The 24046-nt window shown below is 38.9% G+C and overlaps 4 protein-coding genes and 1 pseudogene across 6 annotated transcripts; all 5 read right to left on the bottom strand.

The window, feature by feature from the left end:
• Positions 1-106: 106 nt before the first annotated feature.
• Positions 107-4251, bottom strand: LOC125212315 (uncharacterized). The gene is made up of 9 exons (XM_048112444.2): positions 3090-4251; positions 2694-2877; positions 2474-2551; positions 1859-2222; positions 1620-1732; positions 1379-1543; positions 1109-1248; positions 546-638; positions 107-452 (listed from the first exon to the last, which is right to left on the bottom strand). The coding sequence occupies exons 1-9, from the start codon at positions 3140-3142 to the stop codon at positions 293-295; spliced, it is 1350 nt and encodes a 449-aa protein (XP_047968401.2). The 5' UTR covers positions 3143-4251; the 3' UTR covers positions 107-292.
• Positions 4252-4722: 471 nt separating this feature from the next.
• LOC125212854 (putative late blight resistance protein homolog R1C-3) lies at positions 4723-7654 on the bottom strand (annotated as a pseudogene). Its single transcript, XR_007174783.2, has 2 exons — positions 5087-7654; positions 4723-5004 (listed from the first exon to the last, which is right to left on the bottom strand). The product of XR_007174783.2 is annotated as a putative late blight resistance protein homolog R1C-3 (transcript).
• Positions 7655-9666: 2012 nt separating this feature from the next.
• Positions 9667-15973, bottom strand: LOC148930911 (uncharacterized). 2 transcript variants are annotated; one of them, XM_048112935.2, is made up of 3 exons: positions 15894-15973; positions 15500-15661; positions 9667-10512 (listed from the first exon to the last, which is right to left on the bottom strand). In XM_048112935.2, exon 3 carries the CDS (start codon positions 10508-10510, stop codon positions 9788-9790), a length of 723 nt encoding a protein of 240 aa, XP_047968892.2. In that variant the 5' UTR covers positions 10511-10512; positions 15500-15661; positions 15894-15973; the 3' UTR covers positions 9667-9787. The 2 variants fall into 2 exon arrangements, with proteins under 2 accessions (XP_047968892.2, XP_088924024.1); XM_089067898.1 differs by lacking the exon at positions 15894-15973 and having other exon boundaries at positions 15500-15882.
• Positions 15974-17801: 1828 nt separating this feature from the next.
• LOC148930910 (putative late blight resistance protein homolog R1B-16) lies at positions 17802-20711 on the bottom strand. The gene has a single exon (XM_089067668.1). The coding sequence runs from the start codon at positions 20692-20694 to the stop codon at positions 17992-17994; it is 2703 nt and encodes a 900-aa protein (XP_088923794.1). The 5' UTR covers positions 20695-20711; the 3' UTR covers positions 17802-17991.
• A 980-nt stretch (positions 20712-21691) lies between these two features.
• On the bottom strand, positions 21692-23296 carry LOC125212699 (uncharacterized). The gene is made up of 3 exons (XM_089067836.1): positions 23163-23296; positions 22851-22976; positions 21692-22667 (listed from the first exon to the last, which is right to left on the bottom strand). Exon 3 carries the CDS (start codon positions 22663-22665, stop codon positions 21943-21945), a length of 723 nt encoding a protein of 240 aa, XP_088923962.1. The 5' UTR covers positions 22666-22667; positions 22851-22976; positions 23163-23296; the 3' UTR covers positions 21692-21942.
• Positions 23297-24046: the final 750 nt, after the last annotated feature.

Below are 24046 nucleotides of genomic sequence, written 5' to 3'. Positions count from 1 at the left end.
TGTATCTGTATTCTTGTTTTGTAAATCTGTATTTTTGTTGAAACAATGTTAGCTAGTTGCAATAGTACTTGTACCTTCATTTTTCTTGTTTGTAATCTTAATTAAGTTTACAAAATATAGTATATTCAGTAATAGCACCATCAAGAATAAATACATGCATTTTGGAACAGATATTGTAGGATCTGATCCGATCCAAAGTAATATTTACAGAAGACTGAGATAAGGTTAAAAACTGTAGTTTCTAAGGAGATGTTACAACTAGTTAAAAGACAAGCTCCTACACCTAACAAAGTCATGGAATTGTTAGCCTGCCTTTCTGCCCCAGCGATTTCCACGACGTTTCAAGCCGCATGAGGTGCAGCTTTTCCACGAAAGGCTCCAAGACCATCGCCTCTTCTTCTGGTGCGAAAGCCATGCAGATGCTCAGCTCTTGGACTGCAGCCTCATATTCTCTGCACCGGTTAAGTGTCAACCTCGTTATAGCAGAGAACGAGCTCAGACAACTTCTAGCCACGACTAGACAAAGAAAATCCGCGTTGTCTTACCTTTTATAGTACAGCAGCATCCCGTAGTCTCTTCTCAAACACCAGTTGTGTGGTTGAAGGATTAGCAATCTCTCTGAAGCCATGATGGCGAGCCTGAAAGTGAAGAAACATCAAGTTTGGTATTTTCTCAATGCAGCCTATGATGAAGAGACATAAATGCGCACAACGTGAACATAGAAAATCACATCCATAACCAGTGATTCTAGTAGTTCTAGTTTTGTGGTGAAAGCCCACTAATCCACTATCGAAGGATGATTTTCAGCTTACAAAAGTTGAATAAGAGAATTATACTATAACAGAGAGCTATGAAATGTTTATTTTAGAGTAGTAGAAATCAGTAGCATTACTACCGGCCTTTTCTGCCCAAATTAACGAATCTCTAATTTAAAATTTTCGCGTTCATAGAAACTAGGCTGTTCTTCATTTCTAACCACATTCAAAACGAGACCTTCACATTGATTCAAAAAAATAAACACACTCAAAGCAATAAATTCAAGTTTCCATCTACTCCATTCAAAATTTGGCAGGTACGGAGTTATAAGAGGTAATATAAAGAAAGCTACCTTAGTTCCTGAGGCCGCAACAAAGGCATTTCTGGACTACCATCTTGGTTGAACTTCTCCTCGGATTTATGAACTGATCTCAGCGGAGAAGTCAACATCAGCCCGTGGTTTGTTCTTGAAGCACGTTTCCAGTAAAGCCTCTGTAAAATTAGCTATGTTTATTCCCATTATATGAAAGCATATATCTTCACCATAAAAAATTTAGCGAGATTCATTGAGGCAGTGAAGTTCTAACTTCCATGTAATGAAGTACTAGTAGATTGAACTCACAATCAAATTCGCCAAAGCAATCCCAATTATATCTCGGTTTGTTGCAATCTCTAGCCCTAAAAGTGAGTGGCTGTTTATGTCTGAGGCCTTAGATCGTGGATCCTCCACACACTTCCCGTTGACGACCCCAAACAAGCTGTGCCCGGAAGTGACCTTGAATAGCTCCTGTAGATATTACAAAAGGTCGAATTAAGGAACTATTAACGATACGTCAGAAACTGAAATGTCTGTAATAGTATACCTCAGGATTCTCTGTTGGGGGCCATATCAAAAATTCTTCCCCAACTCGAGATCCCACAATGGTCAGATTAAGCCTTTGGCAAACCTCAATATAAATCACACTAAGCAAAATCGCTGTTCAAATTCCATAGTCACGAAGTCAGCAAAAATTTGGGGAAACGGCAACGCGAGACAAAGTCTAAGACTTAAAGCATTGATGAAATAATAATGAAGTTGAGTAGAGAATTGGTGAAAGTATACCACTGGCACACCCAGAGCTTAAAGCAGAGTGCAAATATGAACACTTTGGATCCACGATGACAGCTGACCTCCTAAAACCTCTCGACTCAAAAAGGACCTTGTTCACTGCTTCCAGAACTTCAGCCAAATGACATCCTATATCCCGTGAAACTAGCTCCGCTTCAACTTCTCTTGAAATGGCATCCAGCTCCGCCAACCACTCATTTATATTCTTATCAGCCATTGACATAGCCTCCACGTTTTCCCTCCCTTTACCGTCACAAAGCAGTGACGTATCTCTTCCTTCATTGTGGGCGGAACAGATGTCAATCTCACGATTTAACGCCAAAAATGCCTCATCCTCAGCCGCAACATAAAGCAACACCTACAAAGTACACGGAAGCAACATACAAATTAAAAGCCATTAATATAAAACTAACACATCCACAAACCCCGCCACTCATACGTTAGCACGTGTTCAGTTCACAGAGGCAGCAACAATATGGGAATGAAAGACGGGTTCATAAAGCATAAAATACATACTTTACTATTTGCATTCAACAACTCCAATATCAACCAATGGTATTTATTGAGACGGGCATAACAAACAGAACAGGGGAGGACTAAAGAAGTTACCTTTGCAAGCGAGATATCTTTGTCTTTAGACTGAAAAGAGATCTCCTGCGTAAATTTATCTCTAGCAGCTTCAAGAACCTGATATGTCACACAAAGACAGATCAATGATCATCCTATTATCACCAATTACTGGTTTTCGAACGTGGTTATGCCACGAACTAAAGTGGCTACGCCTACAGACAAGCAATTAACAAGAGATCACAAGTGATAGTATTACAACCTCTTTGTAGAAGTTGGCTGCAGACGAATTACGGGACTCTGTCAGTGCAGAAGAAGCAAGAGGTGAAATGCTCAACATCGTCTTCTTGGCCGCAGCATTTCCAGTAGCCATAGACAATGCACGGGCATGGCTCATCTTTTCTTTCCCATAACCACTCCAACATCCACCAAGATCAAAATTACACCTGATGATCGTAAAGAACAAAGGGATTTTGAACTACACCAACAACAAGTAGCATCACAAATGCATCTTCAATCCATTTACTAAAACTTTTGCACAAACAAGCACAACCAAAATCATACACTCCAAATCAAATTCATCAACAAAACTGCATGCAAATTGGAGCACAAACAATCTCATCTACATCAAATTCACAACTCAAACAAAAAAGTTTACCTTCCATAGTTCCCCAACATGAACAGAGGCGTAGCCATGGAAACACGCAGCATTTTCAAAATTTTCAGAGTGAGATTATAGAAAAAAAAATGATCTTTCAAGAAATTCCACAAAAGGGTCTTTGTAAAAAGGCAAGGTTTTCTTGAAAATGGAGTGAAAAAAGCTCCCAACTTTACAGAAAACAACAAATATGGTTGCTGAAATTGGGCTCGACCGGCACCAGCTGTTATTAATGTGACCCCCAAAACAGCATGAAATCAGCAAGAATAACCAGAGACCTTTTTTAAAATTAGTAAAGTTGATCAAAGAAATTCAAGAATCAAGCGGTCAGAGCCTGGAAATCGAATGGGGATACAAGGGTTGAATGAGGCCATTTTGATTGAGTGAGAACTTCCCAAAGAGAAGGAAGAGGAAGACACAGGTGCAGGCGGTGAGTAGAAGCAACTGCAGCTGCAAATGGTAGATGAATTGTATTGGAAGCTGACATTGCTAGAATTCCAAAGATCCATAGTATTTGAAGCTCTCATTTCTAGCATCAGCAAATTTGATTACTACCCCAGCTCTCTCTCTATATATATGTAAAGATTATGATTTTGATACAGTGGAGAAAGAGCCTCATCTTTAATTAGGAATTTCATGCTAATTACTTCTAAATGGGACTATAAAACTTGAAATTATGAATAAATTGGGCAACAAGTCAGCTTGATTAGGTACATCATTTCTCAAGGAAAAAACGCATCTTTGCCGATTCCGACACATTGATTTACTCAAAATCCATTTCTAACGCATCGTATATTTTTGTAATGGGATTTTTCGAGTTTACTTGTGAATTACATTGCTTGCGCTGTAATTTATTGAATGTAATCAAATGCGAGAAATCAAGTAGTATAAATTGTTTATTGATTTATTGAATGTAATCAAATGTTAGAAATCAAGTAAATGTAAGCCTAAATTGTTTATTGATTTATTGGATGTAATCATATATTTTGGAGGAAAAATAGAAGATGCTACAGGGCCAAAATTTAAAAGATGGGTGGGAAATTACGTCATATTTTGACTTCTTTACATAGCAAATTGTATAGTTTGGGTTGATTGAGATGAATATGCATTTGTTATTGACTAATAGTAGTAAAGTTACTTTTAAAGTCCTAAAGTATGTTTACCATAACAAAGGAGCAAAAATTTAATTTTCCGTAGTGGAGATTGACATGTTAAACTTAAACAAATAAGCTTAATTAAGACTAGGTGAGAAATGACATCAGTGAGGATAAGGTGAGTGGTGCATAGAAGAAAAAGTTGAGATTAGATTAATAGTGTAATGTTATCTCTATTTTGAATGTAGTAATTATTTTTTTGTAATCTATCTTCTTAATGCAAAGAAGCTGGAGTCACAGGAAAATTAGGGGTGCACTATTTTAATATGTGTGAGTGTGATGGAGAAGGAAATAAATATAGAGATTTACCAGTTGCTAGAGATGGAGATGATAATATTCTTTGATTGTAGCAAGTCATTCATTGAATTATTGTTTATGGAGGGGTCTCCCCCACTCTGACGTCTGATGTACCAAACTATTCCAGTCTAAAATGTTTATTAATTATTGCAGAATTATTGGATTTGGCTACTATATGAGCATGGGAAACTTTTGGCTTTTATTCTTGAAATTTGAGTTTGGAGAATGTACAAGATAATTTGGAGAAAGATAAGTTACTTGCCAAAATATGTAAGTGACTGTGAGAGTTAAGTTGGATTGGGGGTTGGTTGATCCATCACCGGTTCCCAATAACTGCTAGGAAACGCCTTCCATCGGCCGATGAGCTGACCCCACAACATCCGTGACTCTGCTCCGGCCCGATAAGATTTAATTCTTATCGGACTAGGGGTCAGCCAGAAGGAGTAGCGGAAATGTCCAGTATCCTAATTAACAAATTCTATAATATAAATAAGTTGAAAAAATCAAAAGAAAAAAGACACAATACATGCATAGAGGGAATCATACACATTGAAATGTTATCAGGATCTCACGAGATGCAGAGATAGATTAATGCTTGTAAGACCCTCTTCTTGAACCTCGTGCTTGAAGCTCTTAAGTGTTTCCTCATCACCCTGAAATAATACATCAAGTCGAAGGTTGTCATTACCTTGCTCCTCTTGTTCTACCAATGTTCTCATTGCTGAAATGGTAGAAGATTGGCTGCAAAATCTCAACTCAATATACTTGGGTGTTGCTATTTCTCCTATACTTGAAGGGAACTCATCCAATTTACACAAAAATCCAAGATAAAGACCTTTGAGCACCGGAAAATGACATTTGTTTGCATTCCAATAAACTAAATCATCACACCCAAATATAGTCAAGTATTTCAATCTAAGAAATTTCTCCTCTATAGGGTTCCAAATAGGTCCAATGACTGAATTCCAATATAACTGAAGCTCAAAAAAATGGGGCAATGATCCAACCATCATTGTCAAATCTTCCCAATGAACACCACAACCACGTAAACGTAACATCTCAAGCGTGGTTGGGAAAGTGAGGCTCATAAAAAACTCACGCCACTTGGAATTGTCATCGAAGTGCAACCATAGGACTTTCGATTGATTGAAACAGCTAAGATTGCGGGGACAGTAATACAAACTTACTTCATCACAATAGGATAACTGCAGTTCTCTGACATTCGGGATTCTCTTGCAAACCTCATCACTGAGCCTAAAATTCTCCACTCTAAAAAGTGTGCGTAGATTTCTCATTACCAAGTGATTTTCTTGGTCTAATCTATCCACTAGAAGAGGATCAATGAGACAAATCTCCCAAATCTCATAGGGTGCAATCAGTTTTGATTGATATGCTATATTAATTGTACAATTTGCAGATTCCAAAGCATTGACATTGATGACGGGAGATAATAAAGGGTTGGGCGAATCGTGTAACCAAAATCAACCTTAAGATACCGCAAGTTATGTTGCTGAAAAATAGACCCGCTTGTTGATGTGGTAGCAACGATACACAATGTTCTCAACAGTTTCAGTTCATACAAATTGTTGATGTCGTAATGACCCCTTTCCCATATCACACAACGGATTGGAGCATCAGATGCTATTGCTTCATGATTCACCTCTCCGTTGATTACAACTCTGCGCTTTCTATTTATGGCTCGTGGTGTTTGAAACACATATAAAAACTCCTCCTCCTTGTCAATCTTTAGGCACATTTCTCTTACTAGATCATGTACTTTGAATGTATAGATTTCATCAAGGTGGTACCACTGGTCAACTAAAATGAGATTTCTCATATAGAGATCCCATAAACAATACTTTGCGGCATCTTCCAAGTTGGGCCATTCGCCCTGTTGTAAAACATCCCGAGCATTGATAATTTCATCTTCTGGAAATGCTCCGATGAATAGGAAACATGGCTTCAGATGAACAGGAAAGTAGCTATAACTCAAAGATAATACATTCAAGCATTGTTCATCGCTCCCGGTGGGATTGAAAATTGATTCTGCAACATGCTCCCAGTGGTCTAGAGCCATTGATGATTTTCTGAGATGACCTCCGACAACAACAATTGCAAGGGGAAGTCCTTTGCACTTTGCAACTATCTTCTTTGCAGTCTCCTCCAACTCAGGAGGGCAACTTCGCTGCTTTGCAAATGCATTTTGACAAAATAATTGCCAACTATTGTCCTCATCTAGAAAACTCATTGCAACAGGAGAAACGCCTAAATGTTCGGCTACATCTGAATGCCTAGTAGTCACAACAATTCGACTTCCATTGTTTGTATCCGGAAACAGGAATAGCAGCTTTAACATTCCACATATCATCTAGAACAATCAAATACCTTGGCCCACGTAAACTCTTGTATAATCTTTCTTACAACTCACCAATAGTTCCAGTATTGGATTTTCGAGCTCAGACAGAATTTTGTGAAGGTTATACTCTTGAGATATTGTGGCCCAGAGGCAAACATCAAAGTGTTCCACGATATATTTATGTTGAAATGCATTTGTAGCAAGCGTAGATGGGGATGACTCGCCGACTAGAGGGAACTCCAGTCAGCAGATCCAGAAGTTGATGCAGGATTTCATCAAATCCGACCATGGTAAAGGCGAGAGGTGTTGATATGTGCTCTGCTGCTGCTGATGACCCCTTTCACTTCGCGCTCTCACTTTTAAAGTCTTTCTACTCATGTAATCCATGTCTCCGATTGCTTTCTGCAGATCAAGCAGGAAACGAGATGATCTTGTCTTTCCACTACGGATCTGATCCATGTGTGATTCGATCACATCTTCCGCAATTTGCATCTCTAAAGCTTCTGCGGCTTCTTTTGTGGCTCCATGAGAATTGTCGTAGCTTTTCATGAAATCGATCAGGAAACGGAATCTTTTTCCAAGGGATTGAATCTGTTTTTCCTCAAAGTGAAAGGAATGGTTGGGGTGATAGTAGATAAGGCGCAGATTATTCTCAAGAGAAACTAGAGCTGCGAAAGCTGCTGCCATGGATGGATTTCTTCTCTGTTTTGGAAGATTCAAAGGAGACTGAAAATGCGGAGTGGTTGTACTCGCAATAATTGCAAGGGGAAGGATCCCCTGCTGTGGTGAAAACCACAGCACCACATGCTGTGTGCCAAAACGCAAATTTTTATTCACTAAACGGCAGCAAATTTGATATACTATACTATTCCTTTTATCTATTACAGTAATTCATTAATTCCCCACCCGCCCACCAAAATTTATTCTTTAATTAGAATTCTTTTGCTAATCCTTTTAGTTAGTTATTTTATTAATAATATATAGATTTTATTATTTTTAATATAATAGATGTTCCAACAAAAATATTACTACTACAAGAAAACAAGTGTGTTGTGGTTAACAGAAATGTAGTACTATTTCTTTTTCGTTAATATTTTTATCCTTTTCTATGGAATATTTTTGCTACTCATTTTAGTTTTAACTCACTTTACAGATGAATTTAAAGTATTATTTTACTGCACAAACAAATAAATATATATTCTATTAAAAGAATAAAAATAATAAAGAAAATTAGTAAATTTTTGTTAAACTACAGTACACACTTTTTTCTTTTAATATTTTTTTATAGAATATCTTTAATATTTTAATAATAAAATCTACATAAAGTTATATTATTAAAGTAACCTATAACTAAAATTAAAAGGATTTACAAAAAACATTTAGAAATCCTAATAATGAAAAATATTGTACGTATCTTTAAAGTATATAAAAATAAGATGTAAATGGATTAATGAATAAAGTTTTGTGGGCGAGGATTAAATGAATTGTACTCCACATCATAATGCTGCCGTTTAGTGAATAAAAATCTGCGTTTAAGCACACAGCATCTGGTGCTGTGGTTTTCACCACGGCAGGTGATCCTTCCCCATAATTGCAATGAATGCGTGTTAATTACTCCCTCGTCCACGAAAATTTGTCCCAGTTTTCCATTTCCGTCCGTCCCCCAAAATTTGTCCCATTTCACTTTTATCATATTTGGTAGTGGACCTCATATTCCACTAACTCATTCTTACTCACATTTTATTATAAAACTAATACTTTAAAAGTAGGACCCACAATCCACTAACTTTTTCAACTCACTTTTCATTACATTTCTTAAAACCCGTGCCCGATCAAACCGAGACGAATTTTCGTGGACGGATGGAGTAATAAAGTAGAACAATCCTCACTGGAAGTTACCCCACAACATCCGCGACTCTGCTCCCCATAAGATTTAATTCTAATTAACAAATTCTATAAAATTAATTTAAATAAATAAGTTGATTTTTTAAAAAATCAAATGAAAAAAACACAATATATGCATCGACGGAATCATACACGTTGAAATGGAAGTTATCAGGATGTCACGAGATGCATAGACGAAACCATACTACATTTCTTAATAAATCATTAAGAAGTTGACAAATGGATCTCATTTCATGGAAATAAAAGTTACATTCCAAATAGATATTCTTTATGATAAAAAAAAAGTAAGGACTTCATTTCAACTTTCCAAATGTATCTTCTACTACACTCATATTTTAGTTTCTTCTTCAAATTTTCGTTTTTTTGTTGTCTTTTATTTTGCTGATTTCCTTGAAATATCCCTTTATAATTCAATATTGGTGTTGAATTATACTTATCCTAATAGTAGCCAACTATTGTGGAATCTCTATCTCAACACTCTACTTTGGAGGTTGAGAGAGCCCCGAGAGGAGTCATCGCCTCATCGGAGGGCTCTGTTTTTTCGCTCTGGTTCTCGTTGTTGTTGGGTATTTCTTCTCCATGTTGGCAAGCACCGGAGCAATCTCGTTGCAGCCGTGTATCAAGCATTGTGAGAATAAGAAATGGCTTAGATTTTCCACAAGCTCTCGTCTTCCATATTCATGGTGCTAAGTGCTAACAGTGTGAATGAAACAATGATCCACCGATAGTTCTCATAAGATGTAACCTAGTAATTTTATTGGAACTCTATTGAGAACATTTTGATTGCCTTTGAACAAACCAACATATCATAATTATGATGCCATGCTTCATCCTCTTTTGCACAATACAGAACACTCCAAATCAAGAATTCAAATACCGATTTAAAACTTCAAATCATCTAGTAGTTTTAAAGATAAAGACCAATGCCCAAAAAACACAAGAATGTGTGTATCTCAAGGGAAACATCTTCAGTAAGTTGGGAGAGTTTAGAGTTTGATGTCAAACCACTGATTGTAATACACGCAAGTAGTCGGGGAGACGACCCCATCGGGTGTGCATACAGCAATCCTGGGACACGAGTCACAAGGAATTGAAGCAAATTTACTTGTAACCGAATCCTTTTTAGCCCCTCCTGCTGCACTCGGAAGCTTGTAACACGTTTCCCCTATAGGAATCCCGAAAAATAATCCAAAACCAGTGCTCTTCACCTCCACCAATTCATTATCCAACACCATCGAAGTCAGCAACTCAGTCAGCTGAGGCTTAGGGATTTCAACGGTAGCCACTTTGCCCTCCGACACAGCCTTGTGCAGCCCCTCCACAGTAGCAACCTTGCTCTTCATCACCTGCATACGGCAGAACCTTCTAAGAACATCAACAAACCCGGTGTCGATCTTCCCATCCTCGTACCAGATGCCTCCACTAACTACGTCAGCGGGCTTAAACTCGACTCCCATCAAGATTTTCCTTGCTGCACCGCCTCGCTGAATGCCTTTCACCTCTTTGATCTTGCCACTGGCCAGGAGAGCTTTGGATGCTTTCGTGATGACAGGGTCGGGGATCTTGAGCTGGTATTTGATCTCTCTAGGTTGAATGCCGGAGCCCTCTTTGCTTAGGATTAAATCAAGGATGCTCTGCTCATCACTTGATAGACCTGATGGTTCCCTAGGCCTTTTGTTCCTGCCGAGTGTAACAGCCGCCCGATTCATCCCTGTTGAAAGTGTGTTTTTGTATTCATTCGACTACTTCTCAATCACAATATACACACCCTATTTAAATAGGCTAGGGATTACCCATATATGCTAAGATTTACCCTAGTCACAAAATCAGGAATTATACTAATTTCCTAATTACCGTGATCTACACAATCTTCTCACCCCTTAATTGATTTTCCTTTCTAACACTCCCCCTCAAGTTAAGTAATGGGTCACACATTCTTAACTTTCCCAATACTTCATGAAAGTTCCTTCCATCTACAGCCTTCGTAAGGATATCTGCCAGTTGATCTTCAGATCTCACAAAAGGAAGCTCTACAGTCTTGGCTTCTATATTGTCTTTGATGAAATGCCGATCCACCTCGACGTGCTTTGTACGGTCATGCTGAACTGGGTTTTCAGATATACTGATTGATGCCTTGTTGTCACAAAATAATTTGCACGACTTCTGCGAATTGAGGCTTAGTTCGGTCATTAATTTCCTCAACCACAGGATTTCAGTCAACCCACTCTTAATCCCTCTGAACTCTGCCTCGGCGCTCGACAAAGCAACTACTTTCTATTTCTTGCTTCGCCATGTGACAAGATTTCCTCCTACAAATGTGAAATACCCAGCCGTAGATTTTCGGTCATTTGGGTTACCTGCCCAGTCAGCATCCGTAAAACCATGAATCTCCAAGTGGCCATGGTTTTCGAACAAAATTCCATGGCCTGGCATCTCTTTCAGGTATCTGACAATCCTCAAAGTTGCTTCCCAGTGTGCAACTTGGGGTGCATGCATAAACTGACTTACTACATCGACTGCATAAGCAATGTCAGGCCTGGTGTGGGAAAGGTAGATCAGTTTCCCAACCAAGCGCTGGTATCTCGTGCGGTGAGTTGGTTCTGCTCCTTCAACTATCCGCAAGCCATGATTCTGAACCATAGGTGTGTCGGCCGGCTTACACTCCATCAATCCTGTTTCTGCCAATAGGTCAAGCACATACTTCCGTTGACTTATAAAAATTCCTTTCCTTGATCTCAGCACCTCAATTCCCAGAAAATATTTGAGTAGTCCTAAGTCTTTCATTTGGAACTTCGCAAATAGATTCTTCCTTATCTTTTTATTTCTTCTTCATCATCACCAGTGAGAATCATGTCATCTACATAGATAATCAGACACGTAATCTTCCCTTCTCTCTTCTTCAGAAACAACGTGTGGTCAGAGTTGCTCTGCCTGTACCCGTATTTCTTCATAGCTTCGGTTGAATCTCCCAAACCATGCTCTTGGCGACTGTTTTAGCCCATACAGTGTTCTCTGCAACTTGCAAACCTTCCCTCCTGAAAATTCTCCAGTAGACCCCGGAGGGGCATCTATATAAACCAGCTTCTTGAGCTCCCCATGCAAGAAGGCGTTCGTTACGTTGAACTGATGCAACGGCCATTCTCTGGTTGCTGCTATTGCAAATAGCACCCGAATAGTGCTCATCTTCGCCACAGGTGAGAATGTCTCGGCGTAGTCAACTCCATAGGTCTGAGTGTATCCCTTGGCTACTAGTCTTGCTTTATACCGTTCAATTGACCCATCTGGCCTCCTCTTGATGGTGAAGATCCATCGACACCCTACTGTTCGAACTCCATCCGGTTTCAGACATATTTCCCAGGTGCTGTTTTTCATCAAAGCCTGCATCTCTACTAGCATTGCTTCCCTCCAGTGTGGAATTTTCATAGCCTCTTCGGCTGTTTGGGGCAATTCTTCCTCCTCATAGAGGGCTGCATCGAATGCCCTTGCCATCTCAGTTAAATTTGCCTTTGCCAGATTCGCCATAGAATATCTGCCTTTGCTGGTCCTTTCAGGACTATATCTCTTTGCTAGGATTCCCCGAGTACTTCTAAAAGGAAGTACATAGCGGCCTGTATCACCATCAATGGCTGCATTCTCGCCCTCATCTACACCAGAATTGTTAGAGGAAATAACTGTACTTTCAAGAATTACTTCGGATATCACTGGAGGAGGACTAGAATCAGACGTAGACGATTGAGGAGGCTCCACAGCAGATGTGACTGGCTCGGCGATGACACTAGCTTGTTATGTTAGTTCCACGATTGAGTTGCTTGATTGTGGCACACGCAAATTAAGGGGTCTAATTATTTCACATTCCCTCTGAAGATTATAACTCTCCCCCTGACCCCGAGTTTGGGTGTGATAAAAATATTCACTCTCCAAAAAATTACAATTCATGGTTGTTATAATTTTTCGAGACCCCGGGTCATAGCATCGATACCCTTTCTGATTTATCCCATACCCCAAAAAAACACATTTTATTGTACATGCAGAAAATTTGTTCCTTTCATGTTTTGGCACATGCGCATAAACCGAGCAACCAAAGATTTTAAGCGGAAGTGCGAGAGGTGTAGGAATATCAGTTAGAGATGAGAGAGTTTGCAAAGGTGTTTTCATACCTAGTATTTTAGTAGGCAGTCTATTAATCAGGTAGACGGCAGTAGCAACTGCTTCAGGCCAGAGGAATTTAGGCACATTTAAGTCAAAGAAAAGGGCCCGTGTAACTTCTAGGATTATCTGATTCTTCCTTTCGGCTACACCATTCTGTTCGGGCGTGTAGGGGCACGAGGTTTGATGAATTAAACCCTTCTCCTTAAAAAATTCTGACATATCTTTGTTAACGAATTCCCTGCCATTGTCAGACCTAAGGGTTTTGACTGTTGTTTGAAATTGTGTTTGGATCATAGTAAAGAAGTGAGTAAATTTTTCAAAAACATCAGATTTATTCTTCAAAAAATATACCCATGTCAATCTAGTGCAATCATCCACAAAAATCAAAAAATATTTGAAACCATGATCACCACTAATAGGGGCCGGACCCCAGACGTCAGCATGCACTAAAGAGAAAATATCCTTAACACGAGTATCATTTGATCGAAAAGACTGTCTGTGATTTTTTGCCAACACACATGACTCGCAAGTAATATCTTTAAATTGAGAAAACTTTGGAAAAAGAATTTTTAAATAACCCGAAGATGGATGTCCCAATTTACGATGCCACAACCAAGCTTCCAGATTCACAGATCCGTGAGCAAGCATCGCGGTGCCACCTTGTTGAGCAATCTCATCTATGTAGTAGAGGCCTTGACGCTCAGTGCCACGCCCAATTATCCTCCTCGTTCTGATATCCTGTAATACACAAAAGTTTGGATGCATCAGTAAAGTACAATTTAATTCTTTCGTCACATGGCTAATGGACATGAGTTTATGAGATAATTTGGGCACATAAAGGCAGTTTTTGAGTTTCAGGGTAGGAGAAATTTCAATAGTCCCACTCCCACTCACAACAGTCAACTCTCCATCTGCAGTTTGTATTTGACTTTTTGACCCCTCACATAAATCAGTAAAATCCTTTTTATCATAAGACATGGTATCAGTAGCCCCACAGTAAAAAATCCACCCACTCTCCTTAGGGTCGTTTCTACTTTGAGCTATACATGCAATAGGGATACATTGCAAGGGGGCAAACCGGTTTGGAGTACAAAAAGACTTTTCATGTAATTTAGGGGCTGAATTTCGAATTTTAGAGAGCTGGGGTCCTAACTGCATATATTTGGAATTATGGGGAGCATGATATAAATATTCTGGTAGATGGGGTTTTCTTTTTGCAAGGTTAATATTTGAGGGATCAATCTGCAAAAGAAATTTGGGATTAGGATTCAAGAATCCTAATCCGTTACCTCCCATCGACCCGCCGCCCCCTTTCCTTTCTGCAAAAGCTGCTCCGCCGATTCCGGTGGTCTCGCCGGATCTTCCGCCACCTCCGACATCCCCTATTCTCCCACGAGTGTTGGTGGCATCCTGGTTGCACACTCCCTGTACGAATAGCCCGACGCCCCTGCCACCTCCACCGCCGCTGCCTTCCTCCATTCCGATGGCCAGCCTCGCCTTCGCCTTTTGATTCTCGTCCCACCACTTAGGGAAACCAATGAGGAGGAAGCACGATTCTCTGGTATGCTTTTGTTTACCACAGTGGGAGCACCACAATTTTGATTTGTCTGGTTTGAATCCTCCTCTGCGATTGGGTCCGGCGGCTCGCGGTGGCGGTGGTTGACTCCGGGCAACGAATCCTAGCCCCACTCCGCCCGATGATGAGTCCTCGTTGGTTGCGACAGTCGGAGAGTCCGAGTTTGCTGCCGGTGGCATGATTTTGAGCCGAGTAGCCTCTCGTTTCACTCGTCCGTACGCGATTTCGGCTGAGGGCAGTGGATGCTCTTGGAGGATGTCGCGCCTAATCGCATCGTATCGTTCGCTCAATCTGGTGAGAAACTTGAATGAACAAGCGTCTCGTTCCCATTCGTTTATAGCCCTTCGCTCCTGGTTCCGTTGGTGCCGGTATTCCTGTGAGATGCCAGAGTGCTCGTCTGCCTCCACTGGCTATTCTAATCAGTTTCTGCCAAAGGGGGTAAGTGGATCCGTTGAGCTTGACTGCCAGAGTAACGTTTTTACTTATTCTTAATCTTGAATCATCGTTGATGTTGGGTTTGTCCTCCTTGTTGTCTCCTTGATCTGCCATGACCGAGATTTAGTATTCTCAAGCTATGATGATTTTGTTTTGAGCCTTTGCTCTGGTACCATGTTGAAAGTGTGTTTTTGTATTCATTCGACTACTTCTCAATCACAATATACACACCCTATTTAAATAGGCTAGGGATTACCCATATATGCTAAGATTTACCCTAGTCACAAATTCCTAATTACCGTGATCTACACAATCTTCTCGCCCCTTAATTGATTTTCCTTTCTAACAATCCCTAATCAAAATCAATAGTTATGCAATTTCCCCCAAATTTATAAAACCTTCAGCTTCAAAAAAACACTAAATGCAGGCAACATTGTACAATTTCACCAATTCAGAATAAGCAAATTTGCAATTTCAAAACCCTCATGCAATTAGTGATGATTGGCATAATACATATCATCATGAATAGATAGCGCACCTTTTAGAGTAGATCGGAAGGACTGGCAGGAGAAAACCGGAGAGCGAGTTCAACAGTTGCAGGTAGAGTTTGCCAGCAGTGACGATGTATCTCAATTAACCGCTAGGTTTGCTCTGTTTTAGTTCGATCGCACATGCGATTTGCGAAAATTAGGCTCGATATCTATATCAAAAAATAGAGTTCTGGAGCAGTTAAGTTCTGGAAATTTGCTTTTTCTTAAAAAAAACGACTGCAAGAAATATAAAATCAGCAATGGTGATGTATGAATTGTGTTCAAATGCATAAGAATAGCAGCTTCTTTTCACCGGTAAAGGAGACTGTTTGGAATTTTGAGTAGAAAATGCAAAGCGGTTAAGCGAGAAACATCAAATTGTTCAAAAGAAAAGATTCTCACAATCACAATGAAAGCGCAGCTGATAGGTTGGTGGCGTCTGTATCAGTTGTTTTGTGCGAGTTTTTAGTCGAAGTTTTCGGTTTCAGTTCAATGCAATGGATCATTTAGTTTTACCTTTTTAATATTCCATATAGGGTTACATTATTTTGTTTTATTTTTTAAATACAGCCCAATGCGACTCTTTTCGTACACAGTAGTAATAAACATTTTTTTTTATCTGTGCATAAAACTTACCCTTTTGTGCTTGATAACATAGTTCATAATTTTCTTTTTTTTAATTCTATTTTTCTTTCCCTCCAATTTATTCACCTAAATTTTAATGCTCTAATAATTTGTTTTCTTTTCTCCAACTTTATTACTGTCATATTAAAATTTATGTTATTATCTACCAAAACTTAGTAAAACTTAGTAGTAGTAAACAATTGCATTAGTGTTATTTTCAAGAAGAAAGATGATAATTTATTGGGTTAGCAACCACTTAAATTATTAAATTTGGTCAAATTATGATCAATCTCATAACCTTTGAAATTGCAATATTAAATTACTAAGATTCAATTTTTCTCAACAGTAGTATATTATAAGGGTTTGATTGGTAGCCTTGAAATAGCATGAAAAAACATTGTTCACTATCTCCATCTTTCGTTTGGTAGCCTCGAAAACACTCTCCCGGCCGGTAAAAAACAGGCGGGTTTCACACTCTCATATACTAGTACTATCTTTGTATGCAGTGTAACTCAGTCATGGGAAAAAGAAGGTAGAAGGGTTGCTCGTTTCTCCATTCTATTGAAAACAAAATATTCTCCCACTTTTGCCCTCATTTCCCTCCAATTTGAAACAGTTGTTGCCCACGTCTCTCTCCATTTTTGCCAGTCGTTTATTCAATTGATGATGACTTCGGCCGATTTTTGAATGTTGATCGCAGTGTCCACCATGTGTTTGTAGCTAAGACTCTGAGGGAAATGCAGTTCCAGCAGATCCACCGCTGGAATCAACAGACAACCGGGAATCTCTACTGAATCCTCCCATTTTTCTGTTGGTTTTGTTGTGAAATTGCAGACAGTATATGAGAGCGCAGAGGTCGGACGCGTCAATGGTGTTATAGAAGTAACCGGGATGCTCAAACTCTCGCAAATATCAAACGCGTAATTGCATAAGAAGTCAGAGAACTACATCTCTAAGAATCCATTAAGACTAGGTGAGAGCATCTCCAAGGGGAAAAGATATATTGAAAAGTTATATTTCTCATTTACCTTCTCAAAAAAGTTATTATACATTCTTAAAAAGTAATGGACTCCAAGGAAAGAAGGTAAATTGAAAAGACAAACAAAAATGACTAACTTTTTACTTTTTCTACCAAGAAGAGGTAAATATATATTCACAAATAAAAGAAGGTATAATACCTTCTCAAATATCCCTACCCTTGAAGAATAATTTTTTATATAGAAAAGATAAATATGGTAGTTATGTCCATTTATCCTTCCCTTGGAGATGCTCTAAGTAATGACATCAGTGATGATAAGATAGTGGTGCGTACCTTTTGTACCAAGTGAAAAAGTTGAGATTAGATTAATAATGTTATCTCTTTTTGCAATTTAATTGTTTTATTTTTGTACTTAAATGTGCTATTTTTGTATTATTGTAATCAATCTTCTTAAAGCAAAGAAGCAGGAAAATGAGGGGCAGAGAGGGGGGGGAGGGGGGGATTATTTAATTGTGTGTGAATATGAGAGGGTAGGAAATAGCTCTATCAAGTTGCTAGAGATGGAGACGACAATATTCTTAGAGGAGTATCAAGTAATTTATAGTTTATGGAGAGGTCTCCCCCACTCTGACGTCTGCCGTACAAAACTATTCCAGTCTGAATTGTTTATTGATTATTGAAGAATGATTGGATTTGGCTACTATAAGGGCATGCCAATTCTTTTGCTTTTATTCATGAAATTTGAGTTTTGAGAGTGTACAAGATGTTTTGGGTGGTAGATAAGCTACTTGTAAGCATACGTATAAGCAATCCTAATTAACAAATAAAATTAAACTAAAAATAAAACTGTTGAAATTTATATAAAAAAAAATATTAAGAACAGTAAAATGCAGGTTATTAGGATCTCATGAGATGCAGAGATAGATTAGTGGTTGTCAGACCCTCTTGTTGAACCTTATGCTTGAAGCTCTTGAGTGTTTCCTCATCACCCTGAAAATATACATTAAGTCGAAGGTTGTCAGTACCTTGGTCCTCTCGTTGCACTAATGTTCTCATTGCTGAAATGGTCGAAGATTCGCTGCAACATTTCAATTGAATATATTTGAGTGTTGCTATTTCTCCAATACCCGAAGGAAACTCTTTCAATTTAGACAAATATCCAAGATAAAGACATTCCAGGACTGGAAAATGGCATTTGTCTGCATTCCAGTAAACTAGATCGTCACAACCATGGATCATCAAGTATCTCAATCTAAGGAATTTCCCCTCTTCGGGATTCCAAGTAGATCCAATGACTGAATCCCGAAGCAATTGAAGCACGAAAAATTGAGGCAGTGATCCAACCATCGTTGTCAACTCTTCCCAATCAACACCGCAACCAAGTAAACGCAACATCTCAAGTGTGCTTGGGAAAGTGAGGCTCGTAACAAACTCACGCCACTTGGAATTTCCATCAAAGTGCAATGATAGGCGTTGCAGATGATGGAAACGGCTAAGATTACTGGGACAGTAATACGAACTCACTTCATCACAATAGGATAACCGCAGATCCGTGACATTCGGGATTCTCTTGCAAACCTCATCACTGAGCCTAAAATTCTCCACTCTGAAAAGTGTGCGTAGATTTCTCATTACCAAGTGATTTGTCTGGTCTAATCTGTCGACCGGAAGAGGATCAATGAGACAAATCGTGTCAACCTGGATATCCCTAAGCTGCATCATCTCCCATATCTCATAGGGTGCAACCACTTTTGATTGATCTGCTATATTAATTTTTAAGATTTGCAGATTCCAAAGCAATGACATTGACGATGGGAGATAATAAAGCATTGGGCGAATCATGAAACCAAGATCAACATTAAGATACCGTAAGTTAAGTTGTTGAAAAATTGAACCACTTGTTGATGTCGTAGCAACGTTACACAATGTTCTCAATAGTTTCAAGTCATGCAGATTTATGATGTCGCGACGACCCCTTTCCCATATCACACAACGGACTGGAGCATCAGAGGCTATTGCTTCATGATTCGCCTCTCCACTTATAGCAACTCGACGCTCCCTATTTATGGCTCTTGGTGCTTGAAACACATGTAAAAACTCCTCCTCCTTGGCAATCTTTAGGCACATTTCTCTTACTAGATCATGTACTTTAAATCTATAAATATTACCAAGGTGATACCACTTATCAACTAAAATGAGATTTCTCTGATAGAGATCCCATAAATAAGACTCTGCAGCCTCTTCCAAGCTGGAATATCCGCCCTGTTGTATAAATCCTTCGGCAATCCAGAGTTTATAAACATCCCACTTAAAGATAATTTCATCTTGTGGAAATGCTCCAAGGAATAGGAAACATGGCTTCAGATGAACAGGCAAGTAGTTGTAACTCAAAGATAATACATTCAAGCAATGTTCATCGCTCCCCGTGGGATTCAGTGTTGATTCTGCAACATGCTCCCAGTAGTCTAGATCCATTGAGGACTTTCTGAGATGACCTCCAACAACAACAATTGTGAGAGGAAGTCCTTTGCAATTTGCAACTATCTTCTTTGCAGTCTCCTCCAACTCAGGTGGGCAACCTTGCTGCTCTGCAAATGCTTTTTGACAAAATAGGTGCCAACTCTTGTCCTCATCTAGAAAACTCATTGCAATAGGAGAAACGCTTAAATGTCCGGCAACATCTGAATGCCTAGTAGTCACAACAATTCGACTTCCATTGTTTGTGTCCGGAAACAGGAATATCATATCATCCAGAGCCTTGGCGTTCCACATATCATCTAGAACAATCAAATACCTTGGCCCACGTAAACTCTTGTATAACCTTTCTTGCAACTCATCAATAGTTCCGCTACTGGATTTTCTTAAATGAGACAAGAGCTCAGACAGAATTTTGTGAAGGCTATACTCTTGAGATACCGTTGCCCATAGGCAAACATCAAAGTGCTCCACGATATACTTATGTTGAAATATATGTGTAGCAAGCGTCGTCTTACCAATCCCTCCCATGCCTTGGATGGGGATGACACGCCGACTTGAGGGAACTCCAGTGAGAAGGTGTAGAAGTTGGAGTAAGATATCATCAAATCCGACCATGGTAGAGTTGAGAGGTGTTGACTGGGCTGAAGATGATGACGAATATGTGGTCTGCTGCTGCAGCTCCCTTCCACTTGGCGCTCTCACGTTTAAAGCTTTTCTCCTCATGTAATCCGTGCATTCGATTGCTTTCTGCAGATCCAACAGGAAACGAGATGATCTTGTCTTTCCACCACGGATGTGATCCACAATATGTGATTCGATCACATCCTCCGCCACTTGAGCTGCACGCGCAATTCGCATCTCTAAAGCTTCTGCGGCTTCTTTTGTGGCTCCATGAGAATTGTCGTAGCTTTTCATGAAATCGATCAGGAAACGGACACTTTTTCCAAGGGATTGAGTCTGTTTTTCCTCAAAGTGAAAGGAATGGTTGGGGTGATTATAGATAAGGCGTAAAGTATTTTCAAGAGAGACTAAAGCTGCGAAAGCTGCTGCCATGGATGGATTTTTGGTCTGTTTTGGAAGATTCAAAGGAAAGTGAGAATGTTCAGTAATATTGAGGTGCATAATAGGTTTAATTGTAAATCAAATTTCAATTTTAGCATTTAGTGAAATCACTAGTGCGTGTTGTAATCAATAATTTGATTCTCCATTTAGTGTTCAATTTGTGGGGTCAATTAATAAAGTAGAATAATCCATAGACTAACCGTCTACTGCAACTACATTTCACAATATATAAACAATTTACATCACTACAAACATAGTAATCACGACAAAATCTTGAAAACTTTTTGGGACAACTATAGAATGAATATTGTTGAATCAACAACCCAAAACAGATTTTTTCTAAATACACCTTCGGTTTAAATCTTTAACATGATAATTAGAAGATTTTGAAGTGATTTAAATTCTTGAATGCCCTATTCAGTTCCAAAATCCAGTACATATAAATAATAAAGTAAGAGAGAAAATATGAATATGATCTATTTCTATTTTATGGGCTGAAAAGAAAATATGACATATTTCTATGGAATATATTTATTTACTAGCAAAATATTATATTTTCTTTTTAAAAATTAAGATACAAAGAATAAATAACACTTCCGTCGAAAAAGGTAAATCGGGACTAGGCTCATATTTTAGTTTCTTCTTCAAATTTTCATTTTTTTTTTGTCTTTTATTTTGCTGATATTCTTGAAATAACCCTTTATAAATCAATTCTTGAAATAACCCTTTATTTTGAATTATGCTTAATCCTATGCGTAGCCAACTATTGTTGAATCTTTATCTCAAGTCTCAACACTCTATTTTGGAGGTTGAGAGACTCGAGAGGAATCATTCGAGGACTCTTTTTCACTCTGGTTCTCGTTGTTGTTGGGTATTTCTTCCCCGTGTTGGCAAGCACCCGAGCAATCTCGTTGCAGCCGTGTATCAAGCATTGTGAGAAGAAGAAATGGCTTAGATTTTCCACAAGTTCTCGTCTTCCAGATATTCATGGTGCTAAGTGCTAACCGTGTGAATGAAACAATGATCCATCGATAGTTCTCATGTGGAATTGTACATGTAAAATGTAACCTAGTAATTTTATTGGAACTCTATTGAGAACATTTTGGTTGCCATTGAACAAACCAACATAACAAAATTATGATGCCATGCTTCATCCTCTTTTGCACAATACAGAACACTCCAAATCAAGAATTCAAATACCGATTTAAAACTTCAAATCATCTAGTAGTTTTAAAGATAAAGACCAATGCCAAAAAAACACCAAGAATGTGTGTATCTCAAGGGAAACATCTTCAGTAAGTTGGGAGTTTAGAGTTTGATGTCTAACCACTGATTGTAATACACGCAAGTGGTCGGGGAGACAACCCCATCGGGCGTGCACACAGCAATCCTGGGACACGAGCCACAAGGAATCGAAGCAAATTTACCTGCAACCGAATCCTTTTTAGCCCCTCCTGCTGCACTCGGAAGCTTGTAACACGTTTCCCCTATAGGAATCCGGAAAAATAATCCAAAACCAGTGCTCTTCACCTCCACCAATTCATTATCCAACACCATCGAAGTCAGCAACTCAGTCAGCTGCAGCTTAGGGATTTCAACGGTAGCCACTTTGCCCTCCGACACAGCCTTGTGCAGCCCCTCCACAGTAGCAACCTTGCTCTTCATCACCCGCATGCGGCAGAACCTTCTAAGAACATCAACAAATCCGGTGTCGATCTTCCCATCCTCGTACCAGATGCCCCCACTAACTACGTCAGCGGGCTTAAACTCAACTCCCATCAAGATTTTCCTTGCTGCACCGCCTCGCTGAATGCCTTTCACCTCTTTGATCTTGCCACTGGCCAGGAGAGCTTTGGATGCTTTCGTGATGACAGGGTCGGGGATCTTGAGCTGGTATTTGATCTCTCTAGGTTGAATGCCGGAGCCCTCTTTGCTTAGGATCAAGTCAAGGATGCTCTGCTCATCACTTGATAGACCTGATGATTCCCTAGGCCTCTTGTTCCTGCCGAGTGCAACAGCCGCCCGATTCATCCCTACCAAAATCAATCGTTATTCAGTTTCCCCCAAATTTATAAACCCTCCAGCTTCAAAATGACACAAAATGCAGGTAACATTATACAATTTCACCAATTCAAAATAACCAAATTTGCAATTTCAAAAACCTAATGCAATTATTGATGATTGCCATAATATATCATCATGAATCGATACCACACCTTTTAGAGTAGATCAGTAGTGACGGCGACAGCTGCGATGTATCTCAATTAACCACGAGGTTTGCTCTGTTTTTGATTCGCGAAAATTGGGCTCGATATCTATATCAAATAGAGTTCTGGAGCCGACTGCAAGAATTAAAAAAGCAATTATGAATTGTGTTCAATTTTTTTTACTTTCTAGACGCAAAAATGCATAGGAATAGCAATGGTAAAGGATAGTGTCGAGTAAAAAAGCAAAGCGGTTAATCGAGAAACATCAATAATTTCACAATCACAATGAAAATGTTGTGTATATTCTAGGTTCATACGCACATGTTGAAGGTGAAAGCGATTCAGTCGATGATTTGTTGGTGGCGGCGTCTCACGTCTTATATCAGTTATTTTGTGCGAGTTTATATAGTTGAAGTTTTCGGTTCTGTTCAATGATTTGGATCATTTAGTTTTACCTTCTACATAGGGTTACATACTTACATTAGTTTTAAAAAAGCCGTAATTAACTACTAATTACTAACATTAAGTTTACCCATTTGTGTTTGATAACATAATTCATAATTTTCTTTTTTTAATTCAATTTTTCTTTCCCTCCAATTTATTCACACAATTTAACTAGTACTAATAATTTGTTTTCTTTCTCCAAATTATGTTAGTAGTAAACAATTGCATTAGTTTTTTTAAGAAGCAATTTAAATTATAAAATTTAATCAAATCCTGATTAATTTCGTAATATTTAAAATGAAAATATTAAATCATCAATATCCAATATTTCTCAACGTTATATTATAAAACTCATAAAATAAGTCGACTCATACTTGTGGATCCAATTGATCACATAATTATTTGTGGCTAATTGCAGACAAAAGCCTTCCCAATTCAAAATGAAGTCAAATGCGAAACTCAGCAAAATGCAATGAGTAGTAAATTCATCGAAAAACTCGGACAACGGCCTCAATCCCCATTTCCCGCTCACACAAGAAAATCAAATTTTGGAAGACGGCAGCCATTATGTGGTTTCCTAGCCGTGTCCTCGATGTACACAACACTACTCGCGAATGAGAAGACCAAAATAGAATCCTTCTTCCTCCTAAAAAAGGTGAATCCGCTCACTTTCACCTCGACTGATCTCATCTTCGTTTGTTTCACTACTCGTCCCATTAACTCAGCTGCTGCTTCTCCCAAATATCTCCTTTCGCAGCCAT

This window comes from Salvia hispanica, chromosome 3 (assembly GCF_029641045.1).
Source record: "Salvia hispanica isolate PSC_SH4W2 chromosome 3, Shi_PSC_v1, whole genome shotgun sequence".
In the NCBI taxonomy this organism is placed as follows: Eukaryota; Viridiplantae; Streptophyta; class Magnoliopsida; order Lamiales; family Lamiaceae; genus Salvia; species Salvia hispanica.
The sequence above is the reverse complement of the archived record's forward strand: the minus strand, read 5'-3'. Positions and strand labels throughout refer to the sequence as shown.